Source organism: Parasteatoda tepidariorum, chromosome 10 (assembly GCF_043381705.1).
Source record: "Parasteatoda tepidariorum isolate YZ-2023 chromosome 10, CAS_Ptep_4.0, whole genome shotgun sequence".
NCBI lineage: Eukaryota > Metazoa > Arthropoda > Arachnida > Araneae > Theridiidae > Parasteatoda > Parasteatoda tepidariorum.
The window spans coordinates 74,964,998-74,978,283 of NC_092213.1; the positions used below are offsets into that span (position 1 = coordinate 74,964,998).

Below are 13,286 nucleotides of genomic sequence, written 5' to 3' on the forward strand. Positions count from 1 at the left end.
CGTGTTAAATGCATTTTACAAGAATTATGGCAACTTGGAATTGATTGGGACGATGAGTTTAGTGGTGAATTAAAAGACCAATGGATTATATAGTGCAATGAAATTAATGAACTTAAGAACTTGAATATTCCTCGATATTATTTTCCCGAATTAAATTTAGTAGAAAAAGACATGCAACTACACATGTTTTCCGATGCTTCACTGAAGTCCTTTGAAGCTGTAGCATACTTCAGGAACAAAACATCTGGAAGTACTTTTAGTACTAGTTTTGTAATTTCTAAGTCCAGAGTAACAACCCTTAAGAAATTAACTCTACCCAGATTGGAGCTAATGGGAGCTATCATAGCTGCAAGAATAGTGAAACATCTCAAGGAACTATTTAAAAATCTTGATTAAATATCTTTATGGTGTGACTCTACGATTGTGCTGCACTGGCTCAGCGTCCAAATGGAAGCAATTTGTGTCTAATAGGGTCACAGAAATCCAAGCAATCACAGATCCTAGTGTTTGGAGTCATTGCATTGGCAAGGATAACACAGCAGATCTCTTGACATGGGGAATTTCTTGCAAGGACCTGATTTCTTCAAGAAAATGGTGGCATGGACCCGAATGGTTAAGTAACTCAGAAGACACATGGTCATGTACTCAAAAGTCTGAAATTGAAGAGTTGGAATCCGAATACAGACCGAAAGTTTTGGTTTCCTCAACAATTGTGTGTGCCAAGTTAATAGATCCTGATAGATATAGCAGTTTAAGAAAACTATTTAGAGTAACTGCTTGGGTACTCCGTTTCCTCCACCTGTTAAAAACAAATCTTCAACCAAAGGGTCCCCTTACTTCCGATGAACTTAACAGAGCAGAACTATTTTAGAGAAAACTTGTTCAAAATGAAGCGTTCCATGAAGATAAAAATAACTTGATTGCAAAGAAACCTCTTTCCAAAGACTCAAAACTGCTTTGCTTAAATCCATTTCTTGATCAAGAAGGTGTCTTATGCGTCACTGGACGCTTAGGCAAGACTGATTTATCAATGAATGAAAAACATCTTGTGATACTTCCAGCTAAATCCAAATTAACAGAGCTGTTAATTTCGGATTCCCATAAAAGAGTCTTCCATTCCAGTGTCTCTAACACATTAGTGCAAGCGAGAGAAAAATACTGGAATTTAAAGGCTAGACAAACAGTAAAATCACTACTCGGGAAATGTGTAATCTGTAGAAGATTAAATTCTTCTCCTGGAGACCAAGTTGTAGCACTGCTGCCAGCTGAACGAGTGGAGCAATCTTCTCAGTTTTCCGTCATTGGAGTGGACTTTTCTGGTCCTCTCTTTGTTAAAAACAATGAAAGTAAACAATACATCCTATTCATTACATGCGCAGTGACATGAAGTGTTTCATCTTGAGGTAGTGGGATATTTTTCAACAGATACTTTTCTCTTAGCCTTTGGCCGTTTCATTGCTCGATGTGGTTTACCATCGATAGTGTTTTCTGATTATGTGCATACCTTTAAACGTGCTGAATTGGAAATAAAATTGATGAGGTCAATTTTGAATGATAGAAAGATAAAAGTATTTTGTGCCTATAATTGTATTAAATGGAAATACATCGTTGAGACAGATGCCTAGTGGGGCGGTTTTTACGAACGCATGGCTAGATCTGTACAAGTTGCTCTTCGGAAATCCCTAGGTAAATCCTCCTTGACTATTAAACAATTGCTTATTGTTCTTTTCGAAATTGAGGCAATGATAAATTCTGGCCCAATAACTTATGTTGGAAGTGATGCAGAAGAGCCAAATGTCTTAACACCGGCTCACTTTCTTTTAGGTAAAAGAATAACATCTTTACCCCCGGTAAGACTTCACCTTGATACAAACCTCTCTTCTAGAAAAAACCTAATTAGACCTTACTATTAATGAGAAATTTTTGGTCTTGTTGGAAAAATGAATATCTTACAAATTTAAGATATATTAATTCAAATTTAGTTAAGGCAAGAGTAATATCCCTCCATTTAAGATTAACGATATTGTTTTAATTAAAGAAGATCATTTACCTAGAAATTAGGTAGAATAATTCAATTGTTTCCTGGAAGAGATGGCAAGGTGAGGGCTTGCAAGGTAAAAACTGAATCTTCAGTTATTAAACGCCCTGTACAATTTGCAAACTAAAGTTCAAATTTATTAAAAATATCATTTGAAATAATTAATTGGCATATCATAATGTTATTGATGTGTTTTAAAAAAAAAATTTTTATAAATAAATATCTAGAATTGCATTTTTTAAATTGTATAATATTTAGTTAATGCAAATGTTTTAACTAATAATTTCTTGATTTAGTGTATTAAATGTTGTTTGTTAAACAATATTTTTCTTGATAACTTACATTGAAATTTACTGGTTATATTTCTGAACTGAATATGCAGTGAAATTTAGATATTTGATTACTACTTCATTATTCTTATATATATATATTATTATTCTCGCATTTGTATATGAAAAAAGGGTTTTATTATCTTGAATGTTTAATATTGTTCTCTAGAATATTATTCAGAATTTGTGCGGAAATTTCACCTAAAAATTTTATTTTTTTAAAAGTTTTATGTTTACAATTAGAGCATAAAATTAAGATTTGTTTTGTTGTATTTTTGAATTAAGATCTAAAATTTGAATGTTGATGTTACAAAACTTTTTGAATATTATAGTCTATATTGAATAATTGTGTGAATATAATGAATAATTTAATAATTCGCTTCAAAATTAATTAGGGTTAAGATTTTCTAAATTTAATAGAATTTATTTGCAATTTGAAATATTGTAATTGAAAATTATCTTTAATCGAACTTTTTTTTTAATGGTATACTATATTGTATTCTTAACAATTTTGATGAACGTATGATACGAATTAATTCTTTTCGGCGGAGCCAATCTGTCGCCAATCAAAATAATTTTTGTTAGTTGTTCTGGATACACTTACGCCGGAGAGAGCACCTCTTGGAAGCTCCTGTTGTTTTTTTATTTGTCATGTTTTGTTGTTTTCGTTTTCAGTCTAATTGTTAATTTCATTGTTACGTTTTGTTAATAAATATATAAGCACATATTGATTGTTTATTCTTACTGGCTGGAGCATCCAATGGTAGAGATATATTGCGTAATACACACATCCGAAACTCTAAATAAATTTTCTAACAGCAAACACAGTTACTATACAGAGCAGCGATTTTATACCACAAAGCTACTAATTAATTATTCAACAAAACATGAAAAAAATCAAGCCTATAACACCAATGAAATTTTTTTCTATATTTTATAGGATTTTTTTTACATATATGTTCGTAATAAACAATAGTAATTTTTATACAAATTATTAAATCACATTAAGTTATACATCCTAAGATGAAAGCTTTTTCCCACTGAATTAAATATTTAATTTTTCAAGAAATTCTTAAAGGAATTTTGGAAACTTGTTTATTTCATTTCTTTTTGAAAGGTATTTTTTAACTTTAAAATAATATTCTTAAGCATTTATCAAAAGAAAAATTTAGAAATTAAAAAAATAAATGCATATAATCAAGGGTCTGCCCAGGCCGAATTTACTACCGTTTAGCGGTACCTTCACAAATTCAACTTTAGGAAAAACGGTACTTTCACAAAATACTTTTTCTTAAAATTTTATTTTTGCATCCCTTAAGAAACGATAAATTCATATTTTTACCATATTTTTGTGTTGATTTTTAATATAATTTTAAATTTTTCACAAATTAATTCTAAAATTTCACAAAATAGGTACCTCTCAGAAAAACCTAGACAGACCCCTGATAATGATGCTCATCAGATTGGACAAAATCCTCGAATATAACAAGACGCTACTATATGAAATGAAAATTTAAAAATATACAAATTTAACATTTCGTTGAAAGCTCTAATGCTACCTGAAACCTAAATCTACTTTATTTAGCAAAGAAGAAAAACTTGCATTATTTTAATGAAAAATAATCAGATATCTTAACCTTTTTTTTTACTCGTTAAGAATACAATAAAATTTTTCACGAATTCAAAAGCATTCATTTCTTTTTGACGGTTCCCACACCATCTTTTTTTTACTTTCAATAACTCAATTTTGTGTATTTTTCGGGACCCTTGAGAATCGTAATAAAATAATTGCACTAAATAAATAATTCACACGCATTTTGTAGCTACAAAACAAATGTTTTACAGCATTACCTTTATGTATTTCTGTTTTATACAAATTCTAAACGCCAATGATAATAAAATATTACTTTAAATGGATAACCAACAAGATTAAATACAATAAAATGCTAAAAAATATCGGTTTTCAAGGTGAACTGTATATAGATAGTAAAGTGTTCGAATAAGTTGCTTCGAGAAAGAAGCTACCAAAACAGGGAGTAGTAAAAAAAAATTTAATTTTTTTAAAGCTACATGCTTCAATTAGTTTTACTTTTTTAGATTGACTAAAAATGGAGTAAAATAAAGGTAAAAAAATATTTAAATATATTTACGCCACAAAAAGTTATAACAGTTAAAATATTGGTAAAATTTGAAAATTTTCAAGTTTCAACTCCATATAATTAAGAATGCATTAAATATGCTTCAATTATATAAATAATTTTCGAAAATATGCCTCAATTATATAAATAATTTTCGAAAGTGTTTTTGTATATCTTTAATTTGTGGCAACTAGAAGGCGCAAGCTATAGTTAATTGTTAAAAATTGTAAAAAAAATACACCAAAAACATTTCTTTTTACAACCTTTAGTGACCTTGTGATAATAACTTGCCTTTTCACCCATTTTACCAAGTCCAACATTCTTACTTTTAAGATATTTAAATTACTTGGTGGCACTTTGTTTGCGCTAAGAGCTGTGAGTCATTGCAATTTCCACACACATAGTGCAAAAATGCTGAAATTTTCCTGCAACACTGAGTTTATGGGGGGCCATAAAAAATGAACAACTCAACTTTGGGCAAAAAATTTTAGATCTTGTCTTTTTACAGAGGAATTTTTTGGAGGAAATCTGAGATGGCATGAACAGTGGGTGATTGCGGGGCCCCAACTCAAAAATCCTGAAAATTTCTTGAGTAAAATTATTCAAAAAATTAATATCTTTATAAATTTAAATCATTGAAATTTTCAAACCATGATATTCTAAATGAATTATATGCAGCATAATTTAAATGAACAATTATGTGCAAGTTTTCTTTTATCTCTAATCACATTTATTCTACCAGAAAAAATATTTACAAATAAAAGTGATGCCAAGTATAAATTCTAGCACTAATATTTTTATATAAAATTTACAAGAATTTTTATATATAAACAGGGGTCTGTCCAGGCCTAATTTACTACCGTTTAGCGGTACCTTCACAAATTCAATTTTAGGAAGAACGGTAGTTTCACAAATTCAACTTTAGGAAAAACGGTAGTTTCACAAAATACTTTTTCTTAAAATTTTATTTTTGCATCCCTTAGGAAACGATAAATCCATATTTTGACCATATTTTTGTGTTGATTTTTTAATATAATTTTTAATTTTTCACAAATTATGTCGAAATTTTCACAAAATAGGTACCTCTCAGAAATACCTAGACAGACCCCTGATAAATGTGATTGACGATTTCTGGAAACTTTTTGATTGCGATTAGCGAAAAATCCGAATTTTTTCCGGAGCACTATCACCCCATAATATCAGGTGTGACAGTTTCTCAGATTCCTGCTCTTAAGGGCTTTAAAAAAAGAAAGTAAGTACCTTTTTAAAACGCTACCCACCCTGCAGAGTTTTAGACATGCTGTTGAGCAAATGTCAACACCGTGATCTTAAAAGGGCAGTGTTTTCACTACAGCGCGAGAACGCGAGAATCTCGCATATTTTTTTCTTTTCTCGCATTAAAAAATTATTACTGCGAGAAATTCGCGCATTCTATAAATCAATTTCAAAATTCGCGAATTTCTCGCATTTTGGAAGAAGCTTCGAATTACGCTATTTAGAATAAAATCCGTTTCACTTTTCTTCCTGGATCTCTCATTATTTTCAACATTTGCTCCGTTATCTAGCTTCCCTATTTACCAGTATTGTTCAGAACCTTTTCGAACAACAGAACACAACCGAACCACGGAACCCCTTTCAGAACACATTTCTCTGCAATCACGTTTTTACCGTAGGTAAGGTTTTTTCATGTAAGACGTTCAAATTTTTTATACACTAATGTAAGATGGACAAATACCTAGTAAAGGCAAAATCTTCTATGATGATGCAGCAAGAATATTCAATGCTTTAAAAAATAGAAGACGTTAAAAATGTATTATAATAAAAGAAATGATTTTTTTTCCAAGTCTATTTGTGTTTTTTAAGTTTTTGGAAATCTCACTTAACTTTCTGAAATCTCACCCTGTTTTTGAGAAAGGGTGAGAAATTCTCACCCATTTTTTTTCTATGATGAAAACACTGAAGGGGATTTAAAAATATAAAAAAAAGGAAATTTCAACTTACTTGTTCCAACCATATAGAAAAGTCTCTTGGGACAGAGGCAGCTCTTGGGAGGAGCCAACCTCTTGAACAGAATCGTCAGCAGACATCATGAACTGAAAAATAAATAATATTAAAATATTTTAGTATTTGAAAAATAAGATTGATAAGATAAGATAAAAGCTAATATTGATATGATAATCTTAGAACAGAGTTCAAACTGGGATCATAATCCTTTTAGCAGCTTCAAATATAAAAAATAGTCACAAAAATAATTTCTAGATGCATATAGTAGTTGTTAAAGTCATCACTCTGTTATGTTAAATATATTTTTTCAATATTGATAGTTTAATAACATAAAATAATCCATATATATACACACATATAAAGCTTCATCTTTTTAATTTTCTATAAATCCTTTTCTTAATTTATTATTCAAATCGAAAAGCTCTTTCTCACACATTAATATCCACATCCTGTCCTATAATCTATTTTTAGTTCAAGTATGCATTATATGATGAACATTCTAAAGTTTTCCCTCTTTCTAACTTGTGAGAATCCCGGGACATATTTTAACAGACCAATTATAATACCTAAGATTTCCCTTAATCTGTAATACATAACATTTTACGGATTTATTTTGCAAGATTTTCCCTAACTTTTGTTGAGGAGCACAGTGATTTCGTGTCACTTGGACAGTCATTCTCTCATAATGATGAGTAAATAAAAACAATTAATTTGCTCTTTTTAAAATCATGTGCCTGTTTGTCCTGCTCGCAAGACTGCCACTATTACATAGATAGATGCTGACACTTATAAAATAGGATGTGTAATAAAAATCTAATTTAACACGTTCACGCCGGTGTTGCGTCTGAAAGCGGGACGGAAAAGAGAAAATACTGGTAGAAGAACTATTTCAATATTAGATAGTATTCGGGAAGAGTTAATCTATTCTCAACAATAACAATTCACTGTAAGTAAATTTATCACGGCGAAGAAGAAATTCAATATAAAAATTGCTTCCGTTAAAAACGATTGGTAGTCATGGATTTTTATTATTCCCGGAAAAAAACTAAAAAATTAAATTTATTTGTTTCCAGTTTTTACTCCGGTGCTCCGCCCGATGAGACAATCTGGCGTGACCCACTGGTGGGTCACCCCGGCGTGAGTGTGTTAAAAGATATAAAAGCATTTAACTTAATTTGTTAAAGATGCACATTTCATGTGGATGTTCTCAGAAATTCTGAAAAAATAAAAAAAAGCTATATTCAGGGTCTGTCTAGGTACCTATTTTGTGAAAATTAAAAATTATATAAAAAATCAGCACAAAAATATGGATTTATCGTTTCCTATGAGATACAAAAATAAAATTCTAAGAAAAAGTATTTTGTGAAACTACTGTTTTTTGTATACTAATACTTTAAAAAATTTGCTTGATTTACTAATGCAAAATTAACTAAATATTGAAATATATCTTCAAGAATTATAAACTAGAATCAAATGAAAAAAAATTTGAGTTTACTAAAACCAATCAACCATACATCTTTTACTATCGACATAAAACTTTCAATCTTTTTTTGCATCGATTTTTTCCATCGTATTTCTGCCAAAAATACAATCGAAACACGTGGATTTAAGATAGTACTGGTATAAAGCAAGTGTGTCAAAAATTGTTTATTTAAATGTGAAATTTAAATTATATGTGTTGAAATAATATCAACTGAGAAATTGCCAGAATTTTAAAAACTGTGTAATTCAGTAGGAGTCAAAAAATTCATTAAAGAGTCAAAAAAACGATAAGGTATTGAATTAAGTTTCGCATATAATTAAACTTTATAAAAATCATCAAGATTAGTTTTTTTTTAAAAATGTGAAAATTCGTACCAATGAACTATCAAAAGATCAATTGAAAAACTGCATGAATTAATGAGAATATTGGCAATAAATAAGCGTGTCAAAGAATACCTTATATCCACAATTTGAATTTCACGTGCCGTAATAATATCTGTATGTTTCCACACTGTAATAACAACTGAGCAATGAAAGACATCACAATTTTCAAAAAAAAACAAAGCAAAACTTCAGAGCAATAATTACCATAAAAATAATTAAAACAAAACATATATTTACGAGATAATCGGCGCAAGTTGTGAGCAAAAAAGTGAATACTCAAGGATATGCAGGATTTAAAATTTTTATGTGTGTAATTATTTTTAGAAAATATATTGGATTGATTGTATTTCCACCAAATAAAAAACAAAGTAGAATATTATTTTTCTACAAATCTGAATTTATAATAAAATCCTCATTCAGATTAATTTTATTAAAATGTTAAATACGGTGTACTTTAAAATATAAATATATATGAATGAAAAAACATGATTTCTAAAACGAAACAATCTTTCCAACTTTCGCGATTTCGGTTTTTTTTTTCTTCTTATATTTGGTAATAGAAATTTTAACTGAAACCAGTCATTATCGAGGGGATATTATCGAATTTTTTTTTTATTCTTTAATAGGAATCTAAGAATCAAGAGCATTTCTTTAACATCCGACTCCCGCGAAAAGAAACTTATGACAAATGTACAAAGTTTTGTTTTACAATATACGCTGTTATATAATAATTCTTCAGAATAAAAATCTTTGGAAAATACATCTTTTGACATCCTTTTGATCCTTCGAATAAAAATCTTTTGATGTCCACACTAACATTTTTTTTTATTTCATTATTCCTTATTTGTTCTCAAATAAGAATGGAAGATCACGAACATTTCTTTCCCGTCCGATGTGCGAAAAAGGCATCTTTTAAATATAATTTCAGAAAAAAAGAAATTCTGAATATTTCTGAAGAAAAATAAACCAATTTTTTTTTTACTTCCTAATGGAAAATTCTGTCAGGAAGAATGTCGCCGTGATTCTGTAACAGGGCTTAAGAATATCATAAACTTATCAATACACATTGTATCATATAAACTAAATATTCGGAAATAAATGACGCATAAACAAATAAGCCTTAATAGAATAAGAAGCTTCAAAAGATAAAGCCAAAAAAATCATACTTTTGTAAAGGTTTGTCGGATAAACACGACGTTTAAATTTGTCAAAACCTGTGCCTTTACATTTGTGGTCCGAAACAAAGAAAAAAGTAGGGAGCATCGGAACTAGCCAATCACAATTATCATATTACATGATGCCAGCTCTTATTTAATAACTTCAAGGACAGGTATATGTCATATATTGTTAGCTTATGGCTTGCGTAGAGAATTGAGCCATAAACATTATTTGTGCTGCCATCTTATGGACTTAAAAATAGATAGAAACTCACCCTTGTTTCAATTCACCTTCTCTGATAATTGATTTGTTTGCTATAATTAAGATGGTTTTTGAGCATTTCAAAATGAAATATTCTTGAAAAAATTAAAAAACAATCTCTCTCTTTTTTAAAAAAATCAATAGTAAATAATTGTTCCTAAATTCTTATTTATATTTGATGGGAGAGTCAGTGTTTAATGGCCTCCACTCCACTCTTCTGAGTCATGCACTGAATTTTCAGTCCCATATTATATGCTATTCCCTTATATACTTACTATTCCCTTATAATATTTTTTTATTTTCTTCCCTTTTAATAATTTTTTATTCTTCATTTTACTATAATAATATCATTATACGTTTTTTTCAATTAAATAAATTATACTGTCAAATGTAAATAAAAAGCTATAAGTAAGAGTATTTTAGCTTTTCCATTCCTCAATTTAAAAAACAAAGAGAATCCAGAAACTAAATCTATCTGATTTTTCTATTTATATTCGTCACAAGAGCAGTTAAAATTTATTCGCCAATTTATCACCGTAAAAGCCTGTAATTTTAGTTTGTTCCTTGGTGGTGGATTAGTGTCAGGCTTATTAAAAGCAAGCTCAGTCTGTACAGTTTATAAGAGCGATTGGTTTTTGACTCTACATTTCAAATCAATTGATTTCAGTTTATTTTCCTCCTTACACGAGAAATAAGATGTAAGGAAGAAATAATAAAGTAAAGTTAGAATAATTTATCTCTGACTGCTCACTTGCTTGATATCAGTTTTCATTTCTATGTAGCGAATGCAAAAATGAAAAATATTCATTGGTTTGGGGGGCAAAATATCAATATACATACACACATTGTTTTTTATGAATTTTATTACAAAACCAACACATTTTCATATAAGTTTCTTTCACGCATAAAAAAATAATTTAAAATAAAATTAATATTATAAATAATTGCCTTAAAAATATTTTTTGCATTTTTCAAAAAATTGCTTTTAAGTTTGCTTATTTCTGCCAGAAATAACTAGCCCTGTTTGACTAGCTTTTGAAACTACATTAATGAAACAATGGAGTGGGTGTTGCATTAATCAGGGTTTGTAAACACCAAGCAAAGCTTCAAATGTGGTAGAAACATTAAGCTAGAAAATTTATTATATTTTTACCTACCAGAATAGTTTCATTGCTTATGGTTAATGTATCTTTCGACTCTGAATTTTTTTTTCCTATTAAAGCTGAAACTAAGAAATAGTCAGATTTGTAGCAAAATTGATCCCGGTTTTTAATTTTTTTTCCCATTGTTAAAGCTAAAAAAACTCTTATTGAAAAGAATCTGAAATTAGCTTTTACCTAGAATTAAATAATCAAATTCAATAAGTTCAGTTTTATATAGTTAGAGTAGATAAAATTTTTGGGTAGTTACGAGAATAATAAATCATAATATTTCCTCTTGATATCACAGTGACCTATAACTTAATCAAGGTTAAGTCCAAACCTGGTTTGCATAGTTTATCATGCAAAGTGTCCTAGTTTTTAACAATCAGTCCTCAAATTCTTTCAGAAAGTTGAGGATTTCCCCAATTCACATTGATGATTGAAGTGAAAATTAAATAATAATTGAAGACAAAAATATTTTTTAATTTTGCCTTTGTGCTTTTCAGATTTATGTTTTTAAGTGAAGATGATCTAAATAATTTTGAATAAAGTAATCCAAGTGCAAAGTTTACTACCACTTAAAATAAAAAGTGAAGAATTCCAGCAATAACTATGAGGTAGCGGGGGTCAGGGTGGTTAAACCTTCACAATTTTCTGACCAATAGCATTTTTTTTTCAATACTTACCCACATATTAAAAGTCAGAAGTGTTGGCCACTCTTTCAGGGACACCAATGTCAACATTACCCCCCCCCCCCNCATTCCCCCCCCCCCCCAGTGAAAAGGACAGATAGTACAAAGAGGAAGTAAGAAAATTTATATCTGTGGTTGTGTTTCAAACATGGAATTTTTCTGACATGGGATCAGCTCCCTGAACACCATACATGCCAGTTAGCTGCAATGTGGACAGCATTACACACAGTCCATCGTCATTTTCCAGACTAGCTGGTACCTATCCATCCCAGCTGCCACTGAGAATTGAGCCCCACTTCTTCACAATAAGTCACTGAACCAGGAGTACATATGCAATCAACACAAACATTTCCTTTTATTTAGGAATCAAAGCTAATAAAACAAGTTCTCATTGAACTGCTTTATTAAAAAAACAGGGTGCATAGCGTTTTCAAAAAAAGTGCTTTATTTCGATTTTCCTTTTTTAAAAGCCCTTAAAGGTGCTTTTTTCATTGGGTGTTCTTAAAAAGCGCTTGATATTCCCTGTTTCAAAATGAGATTTCTTCTTTACCATGTTTATTTTCGTTTCGAATTATGCAAAAAGACACGGTTCACATTGTTCTATTCAACGTTTTCACAATTCACTCAACCCCAATCTATTTCGGCGTATTGTCAGTCCGTAGCGCATGAAAACGCCATTCGTTTTGCACGAGTCAAAATTTCCTGATTTTTGACAATTGTCAAAAACAATGCCAAAAGGTTTTTTTCATTCATTATTTTTTTTTTACATGACGGTTAAAACAAGATAAAACCAGGGCTGGATTACCCATTAGGTCAGACTAGGCCATGGCCTGGGGACCCCTTAAAAATAATTTTTCGAAAATAAATTTTAAAAAATTAAGAAAAACAATGATTTAAAAAAAAATCAATTTCAAATATATATTAATAAAATACGATAATTTTTTTAGTTCTAATTTAACAAAATAAAGAAAAATTTAATTTTTTATTATTTATTTTTACTTCAAATATGCTTTCTTAAATGAAAAGATACATAAATACTTTTATATTTGAATAAATAAAAAATATACGAAATTTAATTCGGCCCTGGATAAAACCGTCAATTGCAAAAACTTTCCAGCCCTGCCAAATTATGATATTTTTTTAAAGTGCTTCAAAATATTTTTTGAGTGCTTGAAAAGTGCTTATTTTTTGTTACATAGCTCGGCTACACACCCTGAAAAAATAAAAATGCTTGAACAGNAAAAGAAGATCTAAGCATATGCGACAGAAGATGAAGTGGAGTCTCGCCCCGAACGCATTGATTGTCTGCTGTGCTCCGCGCGCTTGGCAGACACCAAGACGCTAGGCCCGGTTAGAAACGGTGGCGTTAAAAACCATGTGAGAGAGTTAGGGAACAAAACAGAAAGAACAAGAAAGATCCGCGGATGTTTTATAAAACGGGCCGCCGGCAGTATTGGACAAATTCAAGGACCTATCAAGTTTTTCAAGCACTTTCAAGGACCTAAATTTAGCAAAAAAAAATTCAAGGACTTTCAAGGACTCTCAAGGACCGTGGGAACCCTGTTGAAATAGAATATTGTGAATATAGAAAAATTATTTCAAAAACTGCCAAAGTTTTTTAGGCCTAATGAGATTACTAATTTGAATGAAAGAAACAA

At 30.0% G+C, this 13,286-nt stretch overlaps 1 protein-coding gene across 4 annotated transcripts in view; it reads right to left on the reverse strand.

Annotated features, from left to right (window-relative positions):
- Nucleotides 1-9,677, reverse strand: part of LOC107437100 (cellular tumor antigen p53) — a 39,896-nt gene extending 30,219 nt beyond the window's left edge. For 2 of the 4 annotated variants that reach the window (XM_071186105.1, XM_071186104.1), the window contains exons 1-2: nucleotides 9,542-9,677; nucleotides 6,507-6,598 (exon numbers count right to left, since the gene is read on the reverse strand). In XM_071186105.1, coding sequence (XP_071042206.1) covers nucleotides 6,507-6,595 — 89 coding nt within the window. In that variant the 5' untranslated portion in view covers nucleotides 6,596-6,598; nucleotides 9,542-9,677. Of the gene's footprint in view, nucleotides 1-6,506; nucleotides 6,599-8,447; nucleotides 8,503-9,357 lie in introns of those variants that run through there. The other 2 variants (XM_071186106.1, XM_016048996.3) reach the window with 2 other exon arrangements.
- Nucleotides 9,678-13,286: the final 3,609 nt, after the last annotated feature.